Raw genomic sequence first — 24292 nt, forward strand, 5'->3', positions numbered from 1 at the left:
GGAATGTGAGAGCCAAAAAGTTACGTTGCCACTTGCCTGAAGTAATGATTCCATTACTTCTTTTCAGAGTATAATGTCTCAGGAAAGCAGCTACGGGAAATGGACAATATCCAGTAGTGATGAAAGCGAGGATGAGAACCCTAACCCTGACAAGCCATCAACATCCTCCGTTCCCCAGGCTGGGCAGGGCGCGGCGAAGGAGCCCCCATACACCTGCTCAGAGGCCCGCAAGGCTGCACACAAGAGACAGATCTCACCTGTGAAGTTCGGCCACGCAGACTCACTGTTACCCCCCAAAAAGGAGAAGAGTGATTCCTCAGAAGGTCTTGGCTGGTGTCTGTCCAGCAGCGATGATGAGCGGCAGCCGGACACCGAGCAGGAACAGCCTACGAGAGCGGTGGCTCAAGAGAAAAAACATGGCCTCTCTGCTGCCCAGAAAGTTGTAGCTCGCAGCCCTCCTGCCAGCCCTAGGTCCCAAAGGGCAAACGATGACTACGAGACCTCAGGGGAAGGCCAGGACATCTGGGACATGCTGGATAAAGGGAACCCCTTCCAGTTTTACCTCACTAGAGTCTCGGGGATTAAGACGAAGTACAACTCCAAAGCTCTCCACATCAAAGGTAAGGACAAGGACAGCTACTTCCCTCCCGATAAGCATGGGACACGGCTCAAACTGGCCCCTTAAGAGCCCATCTTAACTACTTAGTGGGAGGGTACTTTACCCTGAGTGTGTGTGACAGCCAACTGTTTACTCAGTGAGGTGGCATTCCGAGGGTCCTTCTCAAGGCCCTGAAACTCAGCCTCTAGTAACGCCTGGCACAGCGCTGACTTACAGTGTGGAACTTCTCAGGTGAAGTTAGCGCCACTAAGTGCCATAAGCTTCATGGTGGTCCATTACGGTCCCTGGGCCAGCAGCCCCAGAGTCACCTAGGCCCTGGACATGTCAGTTCTCAGCTTTCTCTTAGAATCATCAAATCAAGTTCTTGTGGGCCAGGCCTGCCACCTATGTTTTCCTTAAGCCTCCAGGGAGTAACAGTGCCTAGTGGTGTTTGAGGACCTCGCAGGAAAGCCTGGTTTGGTTCCTAGGACAAAGAAGCAAAAGTGAGTACCATTGTACGCAGCTGGATGCTTCCAGGTTGAGGCAGAGAAGGGTCTCAAGTGGTTCTCTGCATCCCATGGAGGAACAACGGAGCATGTGGGCACAGAGGGCACCGAGCCCTTCTTTTGCCACCCACTGGCTCTGTGATTGATGCAGTATGGGATGAGGGCTCAGAACAGAGCAGGTACGTGAAGTAAAGCAGTGCGTGATTTCGCATGGCAGACAGACACAATAAGCGTACCCTCGCGTTAACGTTTTTTTCTGGCTCATATTCATGACCTAGATTATGATGCTTCTCAGCATAGTATGGTAGTACCCTATATTCTCCTGTATGGGGCATAAGTGGTGATGAGTTTAATTCCAAAGTAGTAAGTCCAGCTCTACCAATTTTTGAGCATCTCTCATATAAGTATCCTGAAGACATATGGGACAGTTGCCAGTGGTTTTGCTTTGTCTGAGAGGCTGACATAGGAACCAGAAGACTGTTCCGTGTAATATAGCATGACATCATGAGGCTTTCATCTCCATATGAATTGTTGGAGCAGCCTAGTAGATGATCAGATGTCCTTGGACATGTATCACATCTGCAGTTCAGAACTCACCCTAGGTCCCAAGAGGCTATTAAATGGTAGAGCCGGTTCTCCTTGTGTCTAAACCCGTGCTATTTGATCTATCCTGCTAACACTAGCCATAAATGTAGGTGCTCTAGATCTCGTGGAGGCCAGGCAGGGGCCCTGGAAGATAGGCAAAGTTTACATAGCTAGAGTGAAGACAGAAGCCGGCTGGGAGACTGGGTTGCAGTTTATCCCTCACCTCTGCTGCTCTCACAATGAAGAAGACCTTCCCTACAAGTCATTGTGACCGGACCATCTGGCTCAGTGTCTAGAGGACAGGAAACACGAGTGACTGCCACATAAGTGAACTAGCCTACTTCCTTCTCAGAGGCAGCTCAGCAGGTGCCAGCAACCTCCAGCCAGACATCCTGGCTCAAACCTTAACTGTGACCCGACAAGCTATATGGCCACACCCAGCCTCCTTCTGAGACTCTTTGTCCAAAAAAGAAGAGTGGCACCTTACCTCAACCCCCCCCCAAGGATTAAGTTCATACATGGAACGTACTAAGAACAGCGTCTGTCCCCTGAGAAGGCCTGTGCAGGGGGAGGATGGTGTTCATTGTAGCGTTGTAATCTGTCCAAAGTCAGGCCTGAGGGGAGCCAAGTGGCGTGTCCCCAGAGTGGACCTCGAGTACTAAGGGTGTGAATGTTTTCTTGTGGGAAGCAAGTGGCCTCCAGCTACAGGGGAGCAGAGTCTAAAATTGGGCAGTCATCAAGGACTTAAGTTTTCTATTCTAATTTTGCATTCTAGCTTATTAAAGAATGTGTAATAAATATTAAGGAAATGTTTTCAGGTGTCTTATAGAAAATTACAATCTAGCCCTGTAGTAGTTATTCGACTTACTCTTTTCTTGCCTGTCACTGGCTGCTAACAACCTTGGGTTGTTGTGTTATAAAATCTAGAGTTTTGTCTAAGAATCCATTTGTCTTGTCTTATAGATATTTTATCTCCTCTCTTTGGGACACTTGTCTCCTCAGCTCAGGTGAGTTTATGGTAAATTGTACTTTCTTTGGGTGATGTGAGACAGATAATTAAGCAACTTTATAAGAAAATGTGACAGCACATGGGCTTCTTGGTCCTATACAGTGTCCCCTAAGCTGGCATCTGCCCAGAGCCTGGCCGTATTATGGGATCCACGTGTGGCACGCTCCCACTTGATCCCTATCAGCATAGAGCATGGGTGCCACTAACAGGAAAACACCTGACTCTTGGTCAAACCACAGAGACCGGCCAAGAAGTCACTGTGCATAGTCCTGCCGGAAAGACTTTAGGAGGCACTCCCAGCCTCATTGGATGCTGTTGCAGCCCCCTAAGGAAGGATACGTGGCATGATGAAGACCAAGTCAGGTTTGAGTTGCTTTAGAAAAAAACGGATGCTCTGCACCGACCCAAAGGGAGCGAGTCAGATATATGGCGACTTCTGCATGTTCAAGGGCTCCTGCTGCTCCGAGCTGGTTCCTTGGTGCTGACAGTCATCATAATGGTGCAGAAACCCAAAGCGTAGTCAGAAAAAAAAGGGTCTTGTTCCTGAAGGCAGGAAATGTACCACCTTCCTGTAGCTGTCCCTGATCTCTAGAGAGAAACCTAAGGGCTTACAGCCGCATTCTCTCTCAGCTGAGCTCCTGTGCCCAGGATTGGCCAGGCATTAATAGGAAGCCTCTTCTTCATAAATAAAACCAGCTAATAAGTTGTGCTGAAAGGAAATGGACTTTCCTGACTGTGCTGGGATCTTTGCCTCTGACACCACAGGGAAAAGTGAAGCTTAGACGATTAGAAATAGGGCAAAAAACCGCTGGCCAATAGAAGCATTGCCGAAGTCTGTGCAGACACTATGCTTAGAACCTATTCAGGGCATTTGGCTCCATTTAGGCATGTCCCTTGAACCACGTGTTTTTCAAGATGAAATTTGGGGTTAATTTTGTGTACTGGAGCATAACTGACCAGTTTTATGTGTTGTATCATGTGCTTGCTTTAGAAATTCTTTCAGTTTATTTACAGCTCTTATGAACACACATGTGGCTTACTTCGCTTTTCATTTTCCTCATTTAGTTTAACTACTGCTTTGATGTGGACTGGCTCATAAAGCAATACCCACCAGAATTCAGGTGAGTCCCGTGATGCCAGACATTCGAGCCGTGAGGTGGAATGCAAGACATGCACTTCACAGATTACCCATCCATCTTTTCTCCGTATTTCACTTACCATCATTGTTAACAGAAAACACTTATTTTTTGAGAAAAGCATTTTATTTAGTTGGGGGGGGGGGTACTTGAATATTGGTCTTCAGGAACCATTTCTTCCTCCTCCTCTTTTTTTTTTTATATTTCATTTTATTGTATTTGTTTTTCGAGATGGTTTTTTCTGTTGGCCCAGCCGCGGGGACCTACCTATCTCTACCTCCCCAGCCCTGGGGGTGCAAATACGCACCACCATGCCTGGCATCTTTTACGTCAGCTGTGGAAAGCAAACTCAGGTCTTCCTGTGCACAATGCCAACACTTTCCAAGTGGGTTTCATACCTCCTCTGCTGAGAACAACACACCTTACCTATTCAGCCACACACATTCTTTCCGTAGACTTAAGTATTGTATGCTTTGCTCTGCCCAGAAGTAGATAAGGACAGATTCCAACTCAGGGAACAGGACTTCCTGGGCAAAATTAATGCGAAGGAAGCAGGCATCTCTTGTGGTATCTGGTTGTGTCCGTGTGCCCAGACATGGCCAGCATGCCACTCTTGGCTCAGCGCGTCAAAGCTGTTCTTTTCTAATGGCCTTTATATTCCAACTCAAGTGATTCTTCCAGAACTGTCTCTGGCATTAGGAAAGAGGATCATAACTTTCCCTTAAGCAAGCTGAGGCGCCATAAGACTTCCAGTGCTGCCTCTGGCAACTCCACAGCCTCCTCTGAAGCAATACAGACCAAGTAAATATAGCCTTGCATGGTGACACATGCAGTTCGTGTTTGTAACACAGATTGGTGCAGCATCGCCTAACAGTAAATGGGATGGAGGAAGACACACTGGGACAAAAAAAATTAAGGGCAATTTCATCAAGTCCTTGATGTATTTAAGGCATCATTGTGGAAACCTTTGTCATTAGAGAGAGTAAAATGTAGAGATTTCCCCAGTAGCCTTGCCATTCAAAGGCTTGTATTTAACTGAATAAGGGAGCACGCACTATAGTTGCAATAACAGAAAACTCAAAATAACAGTAACTTAAAGAAAAAAATATTCTTTCTGGTCTAAACAGTACAAATGGTAGTTATCTGTGGTTTAGACAGAGAGTACCAGGGTTTTCTCTGTGACCTAGATACCCGCCTTTTCTGTCATTCTGTCCCACCATCCTGGTGTTTGACTTCAGTCATCAGAGTCATGTCACGGTCCAGGATGACAGCCTCAGCTCCAGCCCACTTGTGTGTGTTCCAGGTGGCAGAAAGGCGGAGGCGAAAGAGAGGGCTCATGTTCCATCTGTGCCGCTCTGAGCTGCTCTGGCTGGGACAGAGCTCAGTCGCAGGACACTAACCGTCTCTAAGGCTAGATGTGTGGTCTTCTAACTGAGCCCAGCTTGCCTTATATGAAATCAGGGTTTTTCTGGGGAAAGGGAGCCTGGATGTGTGGTAGTAGTTTGGTCCCTGCCGCCAGCTCTTCTCAGCAGTGTGTCTCTGAGTGTTATTTTCACTGTTGCTTTCTGCTCCTTTTCCCGTTGCTTCTCAAGGACCTCGAAATCAAATGTCACCTGCTTCCCGCAGTATTGACAAAGTGTAGGCTGTAGTTCCTTTAGTGCCTCTCGTGGGTTGAATTGATGCTTTGGATCTCTAAGCCTTGGTGCCTCTGCATGAGACCATGAGTCAAGCTGAAATGAGCTCACTAGGCAGCCACTGATCCAATATGCTGGCATCCTTATAAAAAGGAGGAAGCTGGACACAGACCCAGAGAAGACTGAAAAGAAGGAAAGTGAGATCTGTAAGCCAAGCAATGCTTAAGCCCCCACCCCGACCCCAACACCAGAGTGAGGCCTGGTTCTTCCTCAGCCCTCTTCAGGGACCAGTCTGCTGGCCCAGGCTGCCAGCACCAGACCTCAGGGTTACTGCTTTCACCACTGCGCCACACCAGATTTTTGTGGCATAAGCCACTTGGTTTGTGGTGCTTTGTTGCAGCAACTCTAGCAAAATCAACAGATATATTCCTCCTCCTCTCCATCCCTTGTTACCAAATGCGTCTTTGGAAAGTTGTGAAGATACCACAAAGCTAAAGAATGACCAAAATGGCAACTTCCAGAAACATGCAGAAGTAGGTTGTGTCCACGGAGCAGTGAACCTGAAGGCACGAATGAGCGCTTCAACACGTGTCCTTAATGCTTAGTGTCCTGATGCTTGAATGGAGTGGGACTCAAGAACAAACGTTCCTTGCACTTCTCTCTGTGTGGTTTGCCGCCAGCATCGTCTGAAAGTAGGAGAGCATTAGGAACGCATGCTTCATCCATCGTGTGCCAGTCCTGCTAGACCGCAGCTAGCATGAGCAGGAGGCAGCCAGACGGTACGTCTGAATGGGCGTGCCCAGTGGTGCTTTCCAGTTGAATGTTACCTTCGGTGCCTTCTGCAATATAACATAAGTGTGGCTGCAGTTCTTTACCTTGCTTGGCTGCTTGTTGGAGAAAACTCCTATTTTTCTTGTTTGTGGAGAGTTTGTAAGGATACACTTGATATTTAAGGATTAGCTGAAAAAGATGAAATATCTCTTTAAAGCCTTTTTAAATCCAGGGGTGGTGTTTTGTATCTGTATCCCAGCACTGGGGAGGCTCTGGAAGGAGGGTTACAGTTTGAGGCTTGTCTGGGCATCGCGTTGAGTTCAGGCCAGCCTGCATTGTGTATCAAGACTCTGTCTCAGGATAAGTAAACAGGAAAGGTCTTCTTCATATATTCCTAAAGAGCGTCCTTATAGTCTTTAGGATTTGAAAATGTGCAGTGTACTCACTACCTGTTAGCAAGCCTGCACCTTGCTGAGGGCTTGCCCTGTTCACTTTTGTATCCTGTGTCTTATACAGTATGGAGAGCATGTAACAGGAGCTTGGTAAATAGGCGCAGGGTGAAATATAAAGCTATTATTGGTTTAAAACAAGGAAGAAAGGAAGCATCACTATACACAGCAGTCATTGCTATTTTTTCCTAATTTCCTTTTCGTTCATTCATTCATTCGTTTGTTCATTCATTTGTGTGAGCATGTATGTGTGTGGGTATGCACATGCCAAGGTGCACTTGTGGTTAGAGGACAAGTTACAGAGCTGGTTCTCTCCTTCCACCGCGTGGGTGCCAGGGCATCAGACCCAGGGCATCAGCCTTCATGGCAAATGCCTTTTACTCACTGCGCCAGCTCACCAGCCCGTATCTTTAGTTGGCTCCATCTTAAACATGTGCACAGAACCACTCTTTGGAAGCAAGGAAGACAAATACTCAAGAACTTTGTAGAACCACAACCCGCCTGTATCACAGCAAACCAGGCTTGGGAACTAACGAGTGAGCGCTGACAGTCACCACATGATGTCAGCCACGAAGGCCAGAAACAAAGGACAGGGTTAGGCAGCCTGTGTTCCTCAAGGAAGCAAGAAACCAGCTTTGTGAACAATGGATGCATTTTAAACACTTCTGATCTCTTTTTAGGAAGAAACCAATCTTGCTCGTGCACGGTGACAAGAGGGAAGCCAAGGCACACCTACACGCCCAGGCAAAGCCCTATGCCAACATTTCCCTCTGCCAGGTAAGCTGCCTCTGCCTTGACCTCATGCTCAGTCTGCAAGTCGACTGACTCCATCCTCCCCTTGCGCAGCAATCTCCGCTTAGCTCTACCAACAGATCCTTAACTTGTCTTATTGTGTCTTAAACTCTCCTGAAGTCACTCACTCCACTAGCAGGGACACGCATATCGCAAAGATTATTTTCTTTACCTTGACTTGAAGTCTCCTTCTAGTGACTGCTCCATGCTGGTCCAGATTTCCTGAAACCACACAGAACAATTCATCTCTTGCTGGCTTGTGCAGAGATTCCTGTATCTGGAGGTGGCTAGGCTATTCCCGTAGTGCGTCTCCGAGCTAAGCTTCCTCTTCCTTTGTGCTCAGTGCAGCATGTATCCCAGCTCAGGCCAGCCAGCACCTGGTTGTGCTTACTTTGTCTTGTGCTTCTTGCAACCTGGATTTCAGCATAGAACTGGTCTCCTGATGCAGTCCAAAGACATTGGCTCTCCCTCTCTGAGTGCAGCTGATGACTGTGCTTCCGTGACACCTGTGACTTCTGTTAGACACTCTCATTGTCCTAAGATCTTTTTCACATTAGCCAGAGAAATAGAGAGAACAAGCCTGTTGGGAAACTGAGATCCCAGCTCAATGAAGGGACATGGAGTGACCATGTACTGGAAACCAAAGCAGAGTGGAAGATGGTAAAACAAAAGCCAGTTTCTTTGCATGGTCCATGATACTGTTCTGTTCTGCAGTCAGCCTGCACTGTGACTGATGGGTCTTAGGCTTGCAGTAGCAGCTACTTTATAGTCTAAAAGGATCTCTCTTCCATGTGCTGTTTTGAGCAACAAGCAGGCAAAATAGGAAGAAAAGGAATTAAGGGGACTTTTTAAAAAGCTTTTCTTTCTATGGAAATGGTAACTGTAAAGTAGCAGGTAGGACATTCCCCATTTCCTGTCTGTAGTGCGCTTATCACCCATGCCCGAGGAGCCATAGTGAAACACAGCTACAGTTTTCTCTCCTTCCTGATCTTCACTATAGTAAAGTGGCCTCAAGGTTTCTGTTCTTGGACTGGGGACATTTCTTACTTCCGGCAGAAGGATAAGGACCTAAGTCTAATCCTCCCACACTCACTTTAAAAGCCAGGCAGGGGGTGAGGGGTGCATGCATGCCTATAACCCCACTACTGTGTAGGGTGGAGAAGAGAGGATCTCTGAGGCTTGTTGGCTGCCAGCCTAGCTTCAGACTCAGTGAGAGACTCTTTATAAGAGAATCAGAGGAAAAAAACCGAGCACCAGAAGTCATTCTCAGACTGCCGAGCCCTCACACGGGCGTGTACACGGCATGTACCATACACACTTGCACACAGTGCATGTACCTTATATGCATATGTACACACTAAGATTTCTGCTGTGAAAGTAGAGACATGATCTGGATCCTTTTCTTTATAATTTTCCTTCTAGAATCTCTTTCCTCACTCATGATGTGAGAATTTTGACTCCTATTCCAGCTCTAAATGGCTTCGTTGTTTTAGAGAGAAAACAATTAAGTCAGAGTTAAAAACCTCACAGCATTTTTTTTTTTTTATTTTATCTCATTGCACGGTATATCACTATGGCTTTAAACCATGCCTTCTGGACTTGGGTGTAGCTCAGCGCTAGAGTGCTCACCTAGTATCCACAAGGCCCTGGATTCCAGCCTCAGAGTCACTGAGAAAATCCTCTTCTACAAAAGGTGGTTATGGTTTGTCTTATGCACAGATGTCTTTATGCCTTTGTTTAGCAGTTACCTAAAATTCTACTTGCTTTGATTTCCACCAAGAGGAGAGGTGGAGTCCTGACAGGAAAATCCTAAAAGCCCAGGATTAAGTAACAGCAACCTGCTGATACCAGATTTAAGAGAGCCTTGCGCCAGAGAGCAGGACGGCCACTAGGGGGCATAAGGACACACTTCTCTCAACCCTTTGCAAAGAACCTTCCAGGAGGAGTGCTTTACTCTAGGGCAGGGTTCTCAGCCTTCCTAGTGCTATGACCCTTCTAATACAGTCCCTCAGGTTGTGGTGACCCCCAACCATAAAATTATTTTCATTGCTACTTTGTAACTAACCTTGCTACTGTTATGAATTGTAGTGTAAATATCAGTGTTTTCCCAATGGTCCTAGGCGACGACCCCTGTTGGACTCTAGTGGGAAATGCAGGAGACCTGTGGCCCTGGCCTGGCCTTTCCATCTTGAGTTTTTCTGGTAATAACATGCAACAGGGAATAAATTAGGAATATATTTAGTGCATGCAAGGGGATGGAAATGGTGGTGGTGGTGAGGGGTCAGTCTGCCTGAGTTCTGCCACAGCTATAAGCCTGTGTGAATAGGCCTGGGCTGCAGTAATGACATTTGTAGATGGAAAACCGTTTTGTGGACTGGGCAGCTTAAACAACAGCCATGTAGGAAGCCGAGAGTTCAGATCATAATACAGATTACTTCTTGGTAAAGGCTCTTCTCCTGTCTTGTAGATGACTGCGTTGTCATGGTATCCTCCATGGCAGAGAGAGCCAGGGGTGCACTAGCAGTCTGGTTTCTGTAGGCACACTGATTATATTGGATACACACACACACACACACACACACACACACACACACACACACACTTCCTAGACCAGCAAGCCCTTTTCACTAACACTGACGTTTGGGTTTGGCTTTGCTGTGTGAGTGAAGGGTGAGGATGGCACAAAGGTTCACTCCATGATGCTCATTCTGGCTTTGCCGCTTCCCACTTGTTTACATCTGATGCGTTAGTGTACAGAAAGGATTGCTAATGGCATTCATTACAGCATTTGAAAGAGTTGGGGCATTAACCAAATAGTATCTATTGAAGTTACTTTCAGCCTTGTTGTTTGTGCCTGGTCTTGCCTGAAAGCAGGTAACTTGTAGCCAAACTAAATTTAAAAGCCAGTTCTCTTAACCACTCTCCTTTCTCAGTTTAAAAAAAAAAAAAAAAAAAAAAAAATCAGCTGACCAAGTGATTTTGTAATTTTAAAGGCGTGAAATACAGTTCACGGCTTTCTTCTTTAGCCTAAAAGCACAAAAAGCATGCTGGTCTACATGTATCCCCCATGCTGCGTGGACCTGCTGGGAGCATCTGCAAACTGTGTGGTACCTCCTTGCATACTCCAGTCTGCCTCTGACAGCCAGGCCTGTCCTCTGGCCTGCGGTGGGGAGAGGGCACAGTGACTGCACACGTGTCTGTATTGCTGACAACAAACAGGCCTCTTTCCTAAGCACGTACACGTGTTTTCTCATCGTCCTCTGACAGCTCTAAGTCTCGTAACAATAACTTGTTTTAAACAGGCAACAGCAAACTCATATAACATAAGTTTTCTTTCAAAGTCAGACAAGTTGTGAGGCAGGATTTGAGCCCAGGAAGTGCATTCCTAAACTGATCGCTCAGCTGCTTGTTTATTCCATAGCCTGTTCTTTCTGGTATATTCTGCTTGGCCGGGGTCTTGCTGTTCTACATGTTAGATAAAATATTTTACTGTCAACATACCTGCCCTTACCTGTAATTCTTTCTGGAATACAGTCAGTTTGACATCGTTTGTTTCCAGATTTTGCTGCCTTTGTGTGAAACTTTCTCTTTTAATTTACCATCATAATGTTTTTATATTGCCACTACATTCAGTGCTATTTTAAATGAGTTCTTAAAACTTTGTTCATTTAATTTTTCAATAGAAGCCAAATATCTCCTTTAAAATTTTGTTTAGGATCACATTTATTATTTTTTGGCAACTAAAAACTTATGCTTCTCACTCATAATTACTGTAATTAAAAATGCAATATGTATTAAATCATGTTGGAAAGCCAAAATAAAAGTTTTAAATGAGCATTAGTGTATGCTGTAATAAAATCTGTCTTCTGTTTGTCCAATAGAGGGCAGTGAAACAGTTGTTTTTAAAGAATTGGCTTTTTTCCGTCGCATTTAATTTCCAGTAGGTAGAAATATTAAGCATTAAGTGAGACTTTTTAAAAATAGATTGCTTTTTTTTTTCTGTCCTAGGCAAAGTTGGATATTGCATTTGGAACTCATCACACGTAAGCAACTTTTACAAACTGGGGGAAGTATGATTTAATTGGTTCAAGGACACAATCAAGGAGCTTTAAGACTTGATGCCAAGATTCAGTCTGCCAGCGTGGAAGCATGGAGTCTGTGACTCGGAGGTGTCTGCCTTCTGCTCAAGACATGTGGCTTAGCTGCTTGGAAACACAGAATTACAAGAGTGGTCCTTGTGGCCAAAGATGATTCTATGTGCACAAGTCAGTGCTTACGGCATCCCTGCTTCTTACCAGTTCTATGACTTGGCAAGAATGAGTTATATTGAACAGTCTATTATTAGTCAGCCTCACACTCTGCCTAAAGGAAAACTAATTTTACTAAAAGTTGCCAATTTGCAAGGCCTATCCCAGCTCCAGGGAGCTCCTCTGAGGTATCAGTGGCAGACAGGAAAAACTGGCCCACTCCTTCCTATCTGACACATTGTGCCAAGTGACAACTCTCTTTTAAACCAGTGGCAGAAGTGCGGGGCTGCTGCCCCTGATAGGAAGCAATCTGCTAGTGGGAATGTTGGTCCTCAGTCTGGCCTGACACTGCTTGCTGCTGAAGCATTGGTGTGAAATGACAATATTGTGGCCACTTTTTCTTTGTGTGCGTAAAACAGTATTTTCACCAGTGTGTTGTGAAGAGGAGCCAGAGTGGAAGCAGTTAGGCCTCTCCAGGCAGCGACAGTTCCATTATCTGACTTTAATGTCCTGAGTAGATATGGTAGCATCTACCAACCACCCCTAATTGGTAGCTTTTGTCCACCAAGGGACAGCTTTGAGGATTTAGAGTGAACTCAAGTACTGACTCATGCATAAAACATTCATTTTCTAGCTCTGAGCTCACAGGATGCCAATTTCAGCTCAGAATACAGACTGCCATCTCCTAGGGCAGCTTAGCTGCAATGCAGATCACCAAACAGGAAGTCCTGGTCTCCCACCCTTAGCTGAAACCCCAGGATAAATACATCTTTGATTCTGGATGGCCTTCTCCCAGCCTGTCACCATTTGGGCTCCGGCGTGATTTGTTAGGCCACCAGTGCCAGATTTCTGTGCTGACCGTGTGGTCTGTGCTGTATAATCAGCTCGACAAGTGAAAAGTCCCAGTGCTCCTCTGGGCCAGCAAGCTGTCCCTCCTGGGAGGGACTTGAGGGTTCAGGAGGCCTGCTCAGGAGCTGCCATGGTGATGCTTCACTGAATGGAGCAAAGAGGGAGCAGAGAGAAACTATCCTTTGTTTAATCGTGTCAGAATTATTTGGTCCTTTTAATATCATACACAGGAAAACTGAGACCTAGAATAAATGAGTTTACTTTCCGTGGGGATAAAAATGGGAATAGAATTCATTTTTAACTTTAGTTTTTAATTTCTTCTTGTTTGCTCACTGCTACAATTGACTTCAGTATTTCCTTTGCCCCACTCATCCCCTTGCTCCTTAGAGCCGCTCACCCAGTGCACATTTTATAGATTAAATCTAATTTACATGTCTCCATTCAGAGAAGCCATTGGAGTAAAACCCTTCCCAGCTAGGGAGTATCCATGGTTTACATTTTGTTGAAATGTCAGTATCTTGTAAAAGATTGAGCTCATATCTAGAACTGTTGCTTATTTTTTTAAGACTTGTTCATCAATCCGAGGATGATGACGCACATGCCTGTAATGCCAGCTCTTCAGAGGCTGAGATAGCAAGTTCAGGAGTTCAAGGCCAGCCTACATGAGATCCCCCTCTCACGAAAAGTCAACAAGAATTACTTATCAAATGCCTGTAACGTCTCAAGTCTAGAGAGTGTCGTTTCTGTCCTTGTCGCTTTTCATCTTCTGGTGAGAGCATAAAGGCATATGTGTGAGGTAGAAAAGGAGATAGAAACTGTCTTCCCAGTCTGGAGCTAATACAGTGACTGGGAGCCAGTTTCTGGGATGACACACACCTGAGCAAGCAGGCACTGACTAGGCGATTGGCTGGGTACCACATGCAGAACATATAGAAATAGCCAAGATTCCACCCCATCTACAAAGCTCATAGGCAGCAGGCACTAAATGGGCTCTACCCAGCATTTACAGAGTGCACAGCCATCGCAGGCACGATGTGTTGCACGGTGCTTTGGAATGGGAAAGCTCTTTGGTTTTTCCCTAGGGTTGGGCAGTTACCTCTGGCTCCAAGCATTAATAAGGAGAAACAACACAGCTGAATGGACAGTGTCTTCATCTAAGCAGGAGCCAGCCATAGCCTGCAGGGGCCTGCTTCTCCCCACCGACTTCTCCTGCTGGGCCTCTTCTCATCTCCCACTCATTTTCTAGTAGCATACGGTGTTGACCATCCCTCCTGTAGCCGTGTCAGAAGTACACACAGAGCCAGGGCCGCGGGCATGTTCAAGTTCAGCCATCTTCTACAGGCTCATATGGTGACCTAGTTAATAATGCTTTTCCCTCCAGCCACAGACTCTGCAGTTGTAAAATGAGATTACTACTTCTTGGAATTGTTTTGACACGTGCTAGAGAATCCCCACACAGTACCTGGCATGGAGGTGCCTCACCTGCGCTTCCTTGCTTCTACACAGGCCGTCTTCACATTTGCTAACCCTACTGCTTAGGGACAGTACTGTAATCCACCTCTTTTGGTGGCCACTCCATACATTATCTTCCTATATTTTTAATTGTGACCTCATTAAATACACATAATGTTATCTATGAAAAGAGTCATGTCTCGCCTTAAAATAATTCATAATTCTGTTTGATAGGATTCACTGATATCGATGCATGGTTTCCTCGTAATTGATGCCTTGATTAATGGAAATATTTGTAAAGCTTCTATCATGAATCCTTAGCTGGCTTACCCTTAATTATAATCAGCTGCTAATGTGGCAACTGTGTGTGTCAATTTGCCCAGATTTCAGGGACTGCGTTTCGTAACTACAGAGAAGACGGCTCAGCAGCTGTCGTTTCTCCAGCCTTGCATTAATCTATCGTCTGCCAGCTTGAAGTTCTTACTCCTTTTGGCAAGAACTAAAATCTCATTCTCTTTCCTGTTCCTGTCTTTTTCCTTATCTTTTTACCCCTTTTCTTTGAAGAGACAGGACCTCAGGCACACCAGACTGCAGTCACACGGTAGCCTAAAGCCTACAAGCCTCGCCCTGAACTCACAGGCACAGTCCTGCCTCAGTCTCCCAAGTGTAGTATTACAGGCTTATGCCACCACGCCTGGCCTTCCCCTTCTCCTTTACAGCTTGAACTCATGGGATGACTTATTTGGGGAGAAACAGGCTCATTGTTGTTTGGCGTCAACTGAGTTACATAGATGAATGGGGTGTAAAGCATTTTGGCCTCAGCAGAGGTGATAAACTAAGTCAAGGTGAGAGCTCCAGCCTTGAGACGTGAATGACACTCCAGTTCTGCAGAGAAAATGTAAAGCCCCTTAGTCACTGGAAACAAACTGCAGCAAAAGTCCCCCCAGCACTAAGTTACAAAGCAAAGCAGGGCACCAAATGAGAGCACGTGCCCAGTGTTTAACCTTTGCGGTGTATGCTTTCATTTCATTTTCATCAGTCCCGAGCTGGGGTGATCCTTCACGAGCCACGTGGGAAAGGGGGGCTCAGCCATACTGAATGCTTTGGCAAAGCTCATGTGGCTTCTAAAGGGCACACTCTGTCCTCAGACTTCACATTGAGAGCTCGTGTGTGTGTGTGTGTGTGTGTGTGTGTGTATTCTTTCCTCTCTCACTGGAAACAAAGTTAAGTGCTTAGTGATACAAGAAGCCCCAGTGGAGAGAAAGGGTTCAGCTTCGTCTCACTTGAGTTCATGGAGGAGAAAAGAGAAGACTTACTTCAAGCCTAGATAGACAGTGGTGGCAGGGTTAGTGCATGGAATACATGTCTCATCAGGACAGGGCATCTTGCAATCTTCAAACTGCAACTCCCAGTAAGAAATTGATTTTACACCTTCAGTATCCTGCATGTGTGCATGCAGCCACAGGCTGACACAAAGGCCTCCTGAGCTGATGTTTTAAACACATGCCGTATATATTGCAGTTGTTTGAAACATGCTAGCCCGTAACACAGCACGAGGTTTTGCTCTTAACCTTGCTTGCAAAACACAGGGCAAGGACGTCTCTGTGGTCATCACCGTGAAATGATAGCCACGGATACTAAGGGTGAAGGGATGTGAGTTCAGGACCCACAGAGATTCTGAGGCTTTTTTTGAAGATGCTCTCTATGTATCACTTTAGGTTTTCGGAAGGCAGTGTGTAGAAGGGGAGTTGATAACTAAAAGTTTGGGTAATAGAAGAGGTGAGACTTGCTTCCAACTGTTTCTTGCACTCTCACGGGGAGATTTGTTTATTCGGAAAATTCTGTTAACGATTCTGTTCACCTCACTCTCTTTGAAGGAAGATGATGGTCTTGCTCTACGAAGAAGGCCTCCGAGTAGTCATCCACACCTCCAACCTCATCCGGGAAGACTGGCACCAGAAAACGCAAGGGTTCGTAGGAACGTGACTGCAGTCAGTCCTTAGTGCCGGAAACGGGCAAATGTTTCTCTTTCTGTGTTTCTATTTAATGTGCATGTACATAGAAAAGAGGCGTACCAGAAATAGTTACAGTGTTTTGTTTGTTTGCTTGTTTGTTTGTTTGTTTGTTTTGCAGTGCAAAGCAAGTGCTCTACCTGAGCCGTACCCCCTCCCCACAATACCCTGCTACTCCCCTACTCCCCAGCCTCCCTCCCACTCTCTTGAGGTAGCCAGTGTTAACAGCTTGCTGCAAAGTCATTCATAGTTATCGCTGGGACACAGGAATCCTTACATGCAAGTGTTTTGTAAAATATATTTATTAAAGTCTCTCTCATTGCTTGCAAATTTCACATATGCATATAATGAGGTGGGTTGTTTCCGGTTTGTTTGTTTGTTTGTTTGTTTGTTTGTTTGTTTATCAAATCTAGTCTGTCCGTCTACTCCCCACCACTTTTCCTTCTTGATATGCTCTTTTTTTTTTTTTTTTTTTTTATCTGCATGTGCATGGGAGGAGGACCATCATCTACTGGGATGGGAGGGCAGGGTAGAAAAGTGGGTTTTGTTTAATCATTGTGTGCGTGTTTGTGTCTAAGTATGGGCACGTGTGCCACCATGCACATATGGAGATCAGATGACAGCCTAGAGTGTCAGTCCCCAACTTCACCCTTGTTGAGACAGTATCTCTCGTTTGCTGCTGCTGTGTACACCAGACTAGCTGGCCCACGGTTTCTGGAGAGTCTCCTGTCTCCACCTCCCGTCTTGCCAGAGGAGCACTGGGTTTATGAACGTGAGCTATTGCTCCTGGTGTTGCGTGAAGTATGAAGATACAAAGTCAGGTCCTCACACTTGGACAAGTGCTGTAACCAGACTGTCATCTCCCAGCCTAAGGGTTTGTTCTTAAGAGGAATTTTTAGGGATGCATCCAACTCAAGGTCAGCTACTTCTTTCCTCCTTGGTGAATGGCTTTAATTTTCTTTCTCTGGATCCATTTCTGTACATCTCTGCCTTCTTGGGAGAGAACTGACTACCAGCCTTCTCTGGCAGAAGTCATGAAGCCATTTGTATAGCTGCACTTCAGGATCCCAGGGTGTTTTGCTGCCGCCCTCCCCTCCTCACATCTCACTGTGGCCTAGGCCATGCTAGAGCTCCTGTAGATGTCTTACTCTGACAAGCTCCAGAGCCTTAGCGACCTCCTAGGTTGAGCTGAAATAAGGAGCCTTCCAGCTCAGCCTCTGCTTTGGCCTTAGTGTGGGCTCAGAGTTTCCCATGTTCCTCTTAAACTGTGCTTCTCCGAGTGTGTTACTCTGACTCCTGCAGGCATGAGGAGGCTCTGCCCTGTCTCTAAAAGGCCTTGGCCACAGGACTTGCTTCTCTCTGCCATTACATTCCCCCCCCCCCCCGCCTTAACTAGCAGCCCCCGCACCCACCACACACACACTCACACCTTGCTTTTCTTTAGATATAATCTTTCATGTAACTCATGCTGGCTGGGAAAATGACTGTATAGCTATGTAGCCCAAGCTGGTCTTGAACTCTTGATCTATTTGCTTTGCCTTCCAAGTGCTGGCTAACAGGACGCTCTTGATCTGCTGAGTCTTGTCCATTCTCTCCTTCTGGTCAGTAAGAATTTAAGGCAAGCCTCTCTGAGCTGCTGACTGGGCCTGGGGACTCATATACCGCCCCATCAGCAAAGGACTTGAGGTCTAGCTAAGTGTGTTCTTAGTGAAACAGGGATTATGAAACTCAACAGATTTATGAAGGTGGCTCCCACTAGTGCCTCTGGCTCTTTTTGGAGTTATGAGCTTGAACTCAGGGGTAACAGTGCTTCATGAGGCTTCTCAAGTGATCGCCTGAGAGAGGGCCTGAAAAGTAGGCTGGTACTTTTATTCTTTTAAAAAATCTCAAAGTGTATTAACTGGGTTGTATAGTTCATATAGTGCAAACTCAAAGTCAGAGGATATGACATTTCCCTCCCGCTTTCCTCTCCCAGCCCCTAGCGCAGGTCCCTGTTGTGGTTTGCCTGCTCTCGATTCTCTCTGGTACTTTACTGTTTCATGTTGTAATGTATCCTCAAAAGGGCACTGGAGAGATGGCTGAGTGCTGAGAGCTCCTGCCACTCACTCTTCTTGCACAGGACCTAGGTCTGGATTCTAGCTCCCACATAATGACTCACACCATCTGGATTCTTTCTGCAGTTCTAGGGGATCCAACACCCTCCTCTGCCCTTTGCAGGCCCTGCACATACGTGGTGTACCCATACACGCACGCGCGTGCACACACACACACACATACACACACATGCACACACACGCAAATATGCTCATACACATAAAAGTGTTTAAGCAAGCAAGCCTTTTCTAAATTTTATTTATTTATTAATTCATTCATATTACATCTCAAGTGTTATCCCATCCCTTCTATCCTCCATCCCTCCTACTTTCACCCTATTCCCCTCCCCTATGACTGTGATTGAGGGGGACCTCCTCCCCCTGAATATGATGCTAGGGTATCAAGTCTCTTCTTGGTAGCCTGCTATCCTTCCCCTGAGTGCCACCAGGCCTCCCCATCAAGGGGACATGGTCAAATATGGGGCACCAGAGTTCATGTGAAAGGCAGTCCCTACTCTTCACTCAACGGTGGAGAATGACCTGTCCCTTGGCTAGATCTGGGTAGGGGTTCAATGTTTACTGCATGTAATGTCCTTGGTTGGTGCCATAGTTTGTACAGAACCCCTTGGCCCAGATCTGGCCGTCATAATGTTCTACTTGTAGGTTTCTAGGACCCTCTGGATCCTTCTATTTCCCCATTCTCCCATACTTCTCTCACCTAGAGTCCCAATAGGATGTCCTCACATCTATCCCACTTTCCTGGTAGGTGAAGACTTTCAGGGGACACGTCCCTTGGGCTAGTGTCTAGTTATAAGTGAATATGTACCATTTGAGTCTTTCTGCTTCTGGGTTAACTCACTCATTATGATCATTTCTAGTTCAATCCATTTGTCCACAAATTTCAGGAATTCCTTAAGCAAGCAAGTCTTTAAAGGCACTTTTCATGTACAGTCTCCCTTTATCAGTGGCCTGCCTTCGCCGTACTCGTTCCCTACTGTGCAGATGTTCCAGCTCTCCTTCTTGGGTTCGGGAGGTGGCTCAGCAGTTAAGAGCACTGGCTTGTCTTGCAGAAGATCCAGGTTGATTCCTAGCAGTGGCACCAGGCGGCTGCCAACTGTCTGTAACTCCAACTCCAAGGAATCCAATGTCCTTTTCTGGCTTCTGTGGGCACCTGCACGCATGTGATACAAATGCCTATACTCAGGCATACACACACACACACACACACACACACACAAAAAAAAAAAACCAAATAAATAAAATTTCAAATTATTTGCCCCACGATAGTGTTTTCATATTCTTTCACAAAGTATTAAGGATGCTTCATATCTAGTACTGTAATTTGGGAAGGCATTCCCTGTCATGGTCCTCATCCAGAAGGTGCCTGTGTGAACCTTTGGCCTTAGCCTTAGAGGTTATCAGCGAGAGGCTACCTCACACATCTAGACTAGCTGGTCACTTTACACTAGAGGCACCGAAAGCCCCAGAGAAGTCATAGGCCTGCCTGCTATGCCAAAGCCAGCTAGAAGCAGATGAGGTCCAGATGTGGGCTCCAGCCTCAGCCAGGCCTGTCCCTGCTATGCTGAGTTCCCCCTCAGGTAAGCAGGGGGCCGTGAAGTGTTCCGCTGCTGGGAAGGCAGAGACTTCACACAGCAGAGTTCTTCTTGAGCCTGCTTCCCGTCCCAGGAGCTCGGAGCCCACCAGCTTCCTTGGAGAGCAGCTGTGTGAAAGAACTGAGCCATTTCTGTTTGGGTTTGGTGGCAGAACTACAGGGGAGCAGCTGCAGAAGGGAAAGACAGTGACAGCAGATGCCGTCTGGGGTCTGGCCTAACCTTTCATTGCCTCTTACGGCTCCTTGCAATAGTCCTTTGAGGCTGAACTCTTAACCTGCTCCTTGAGACTCGAAGCCACACTTTTTGCAATCTACCTGTGTCACACTGTATTGTGTCTGTCGGGTTTAGATATGGTTAGTTCCCATTTGTAGGCATTGTTTCCTCGGGGGAAAGGAACTGATGAGATGAAAGACTGTCTTATCACTGTTGAGGACTTAGCTGCTTGTAGCTCCTGTTAAATGTGTTACATGCTCATTCTAGGCACGAGAAAATATAAGATAAAAATATCTCAAATCACTACAGAAAGTACATTATAAAAAGAGTTTTCTTATCAAAAAATAAGCTTGCATACATATTTCTCTTGGTATAGATAGCTTTTGATTCTTAATTTAGCTAAAGAGCTATACTGATAAAGACATGGTTTTACATAAAGAGATAGCATTCAGAAATAATCTTGTGATGGGGAGTTTTTAGATCAGTGTGATCAGATCTCTTTCCTCCTGCCAGAAATCACTCCGTAAAGACAGTGGCAAGAACTCAACTCCTGCTGCGGTAAATGCATAATCGGTACAGAGGTATTGTTACAGTGAGAGTTTCTAAGCATTAAAGGTCATTTTTCCTCCTCCCAGGATATGGTTGAGCCCTCTGTACCCACGAATTGACCAGGGAAACCACACATCTGGGGAGTCAACCACCCATTTTAAAGCGGACCTCATCAGCTATTTGACGGCTTACCATGATCCCGCTCTCCAGGAGTGGATAGACATCATCCAAGAGCATGATCTCTCGGAAACCAAGTACGTGCCCCGCCCCCACACGCACCACTGTGGGAGGCCGGAAGGGGCTGCTGCCTGGCAAGCCATGCAAGTCCGGAAGGCAGGAGTGGGCTGGGTGAAGGCAGGAGTGGGCTGGGTGTTTGACTGCGCTGATGAGAAAGTGATGGGGGGGGGGGGGGGGGGGAGCCGATCACACTACATCTCGGTTCATGGGCATCAAGGTGGGAGTGAGCCTTAAGCCTCACACTGAGTGGCTCTAGAATTGCTGGGTTCTTTGCTTGGAACCTTAGTGCAGGTTTTAACTGGTTTGACTAAAAATGAACTTCAAAGTAGCAATCACTGTGAAGGAGGCATGGCCCTAAAAGGAATTGGCTCCTTGAGCTCTTCCATTATGTTAGTTTCTGTGTGTATTCTGTGGGCTTGGGCTGTCAAAACTCAACTTGCCTATTATTTTATTGTATTTTACTTTATTTAGTGTTTACCTTATTGGCTCAACTCCTGGACGCTTTCAAGGAAGTCACAAAGATAACTGGGGACATTTTAGGCTTAGGAAGGTAACAAAATTTTTATTATATTAGCACTTAAAATAATCTAATGTGTGGTTTTTTCCCCTTTCAATTTATGATGGGTACCCATTCCCAGACTCAAATCCCAACCTGTGATATGCAAGCCTTGACTTATTCCTCAGCCTTCCTCTTGCCATCTCTGACATGGACAGAATTGTGTCAAATAGTGAGTGTAGAATAGAGTGTTCTGTAAGCAGGGGCACTTGTGAACTAGTGGGTCCAGCCTAGGTAGTAGAATGCATTTGTGTGATCACAAATCCTGCACATTGAGTAGCACCTGTAGTTTTTAAGCCATTTCTCATCACAGCTCGTGCTGCGTCACAGCTTAGTTCCAGGGCAAGCAGGCAGGTTAGGAATGCCTGTGTGCTCTCAGGTGGGATAGCACAGGGCTTGCCTCAGATCTTGAAGTTTCTCAGGCTTAGCCCATGGTAGAGACTGGGTCTGGGAGTTGTCCATTCAGTTCTGTTTCCTACAGCATGGTGCAGCACATGGAAATTGAGAAGTGTGTGTGTGTGTGTGTGTGTGTGTGTGTGTGTGTGTGTGTGTGTGTAAATAGTAATGCCTAAGCAGTGGGAAGGAAGGCAATACATATTAAAGTAAACAAAACATCAGTCAGGATATGAGTCCCACTGGGGCAGGAGCTGTCTGCATTCTTCTTGCTGTTCGCTACCTCTGGATGGTACGTGCTCACGTGGATCAAATTTCCAAACACTTCTTCATCCTTCCCTAGTTGGCATGAGTGTCAGGGAAGGAATGCAGATTAACCTTCTGCAGTGCTTCAGATGGTTCATATGTGTATATGTAAACATCCCTTTTATATTAGGCACACTAGAGACCGAGGATTTGTTTGTGCTTCTACCCACTGCCTCCAGCCCCGGCGTATGCCAGGCGATGGCCTGCCACCTCACAGCTGTGCCCAGCCCTGGAGTGCAGTGCTGAGGCAAGAGCTGGAAGCTCTGATCAAGGGAGCAAGCCGGAATGCGCGGTGGTTTCATCATGTCCGTTTACTTTAGATGTATTAGACAATTGTGAATTCAGGCTGGGTATAATTTTGCTATTTCTGCTTAAGATAGTCCTTCAAAAATATTTTATTCTGCTTTTGTTTTTAATGCAAATCAAGATTTTTGAAAAGAGACTTTTCCTGTTAATGAAATGAGTTTTTTTTTTTAAAAAAAAATACACACTTTTAGTATTTAAAAAATAGTTAAAAAAAAAAAAAAGCTATCTGCAAGCATAATGTTGATTGCTGATGTTTTCAGGGTTTCCTTGTAAGTTAGGCATTCCAAATGCCCAACTCATGTTTTTAGGTATCAAGGCATTCCACTTATTATTGTCACCACGGTGACTGTCACACTCGCTTTTCTTTTGGAACAGCTTCTACAGGCGCATGCCCCATCTTTACCCAAAGGCGAGTGCTGGCCCATCGTGGGTCAGTTTTCAAGCATCGGCTCCTTGGGGCCTGATGAATCAAAGTGGTTGTGTTCGGAGTTTAAAGAGAGCTTGCTGGCGCTGAGAGAGGACAGGACTCCAGCAAGAAGTGCAGTTCCTCTTCATCTGGTGAGCCCCCTTGCCCCTTGACATAGTCCATAATCCAGAAGAGTTAAGAAACAGCCTTTCTTACCATAGCACTTGACTCTGATATGTACCCTGGTGCTGCCCTGGGCAAGGGGTTCGGGTTGTTGGGGAGCCTTGGTACAGCCACAGACTTGCTATGCTTTTTCCATCCTTCTTTTAAATTGTCAAGCCAAGGGAAGAAATGCCAGGTATACTGCTGCAGCAGAATTATAAGCTCTGTTAATTATGCAGAGACCTGTAAATTAATGATTAATTTTCCATTTAATTCAGTATTAATTTGGCATTTCAGAGGGAAAAACATTTAAATTAAAACGTAATTTGTCACCAGTTATTTACATTGCCCTCTGTAGCTCAGTTACCACTTTAGTTATTTTTCAGTAAGATGGGGACTTTCTTTTCATTTAAGATAATTTCTTTCTAAATCTTGTAGTTTAACATTTTTCATTAAAATTTCCATTTTCTTAAAAACTAGTCAACATTCCTTTCTTTCAACAAGTCATGCCAAGTTGTATTGTTTTTCTGTTTTCTTGTTTATTTTTAGATCTATCCTTCCGTGGAAAATGTGCGGACCAGCTTAGAAGGCTACCCTGGTAACTGCTGTGGTTTCTCTGCGGTTTCCCAAAATGCCTTGGGGCATGTTTTGTCTGTTTGTTTTCTTTTGTCTTCTCACCAGAATTGGTTAGAAGTGTAGATGCTTTTCTCTTATTCACATGAAGCTAATGAAGCAGCCGTATTGAGTTCTGCAGTGTTCCAGAGAAGAGGAGTTTAGGCACACTGTTCTCCCTCGTAGTACCTCCTGCAGTGGTTTTCCTCAGTTTTACTAACAGGGCATCCAGCATGTTGGTTGTCAAGACAAGATGTCCCATACAGTGAGCTCCCCTGATGCCCACTGCTGCCTGGACAGCTTGGCTCACATCCTTCCTCCGCCCATGGCTGAGGTTCTACATAGCTTCCACATTTGCCTCCCAGACACAGACACATCTCAGGCCTGGGGTCCGTGATTACAGTTTCCTTTTGTGTAACTCAGTTGATATTTTATTCTTCAGGAGCTTCACCTGCAAATTTCAAATCGTATTTTCTAAAATTCTCTCAACTTTATTCTTCATTTCTCTTTTTCCACTGCTGAGCACTGAACTTTTAACAAAAACACCCTCTATAGTGCCATCAGGTTATTAACAAAAGCCCCCAGAGAGTATGCCTCAGGAAGAAACTAAGTCTGATTGGCATTCGCAACTGGCTGGCAGCAGAACGCATTACATTATGACTAATTTTGCTCATTTATTGCTTATGAAATTAGATGTGACCTTGCCAAAAGAATCTCAGGAAAGTTCAGAGTCTATTTGCCATTTGTTGCTTTTAAATGGCAAAATAAAATTACTTCACTTTGACTCTGGGACATGGGCAGTTTTT

The 24292-nt window shown here is 45.7% G+C and overlaps 1 protein-coding gene across 4 annotated transcripts in view; it reads left to right on the top strand.

The window, feature by feature from the left end:
• The window catches only part of Tdp1 (tyrosyl-DNA phosphodiesterase 1), a 75589-nt gene that overhangs the window by 6031 nt on the left and 45266 nt on the right, over positions 1-24292 (top strand). For 3 of the 4 annotated variants that reach the window (XM_051150428.1, XM_051150422.1, XM_051150419.1), the window contains exons 2-11: positions 68-620; positions 2653-2696; positions 3764-3819; positions 7369-7465; positions 11489-11523; positions 15906-15998; positions 20595-20762; positions 21217-21295; positions 22682-22864; positions 23424-23472. In XM_051150428.1, coding sequence (XP_051006385.1) covers positions 74-620; positions 2653-2696; positions 3764-3819; positions 7369-7465; positions 11489-11523; positions 15906-15998; positions 20595-20762; positions 21217-21295; positions 22682-22864; positions 23424-23472 — 1351 coding nt within the window. In that variant the 5' untranslated portion in view covers positions 68-73. The remainder of the gene's footprint in view (positions 1-67; positions 621-2652; positions 2697-3763; positions 3820-7368; positions 7466-11488; positions 11524-15905; positions 15999-20594; positions 20763-21216; positions 21296-22681; positions 22865-23423; positions 23473-24292) is intronic. The other variant, XM_051150434.1, reaches the window with a different exon arrangement.

Source organism: Acomys russatus, chromosome 1 (assembly GCF_903995435.1).
Source record: "Acomys russatus chromosome 1, mAcoRus1.1, whole genome shotgun sequence".
Lineage (NCBI taxonomy): Eukaryota > Metazoa > Chordata > Mammalia > Rodentia > Muridae > Acomys > Acomys russatus.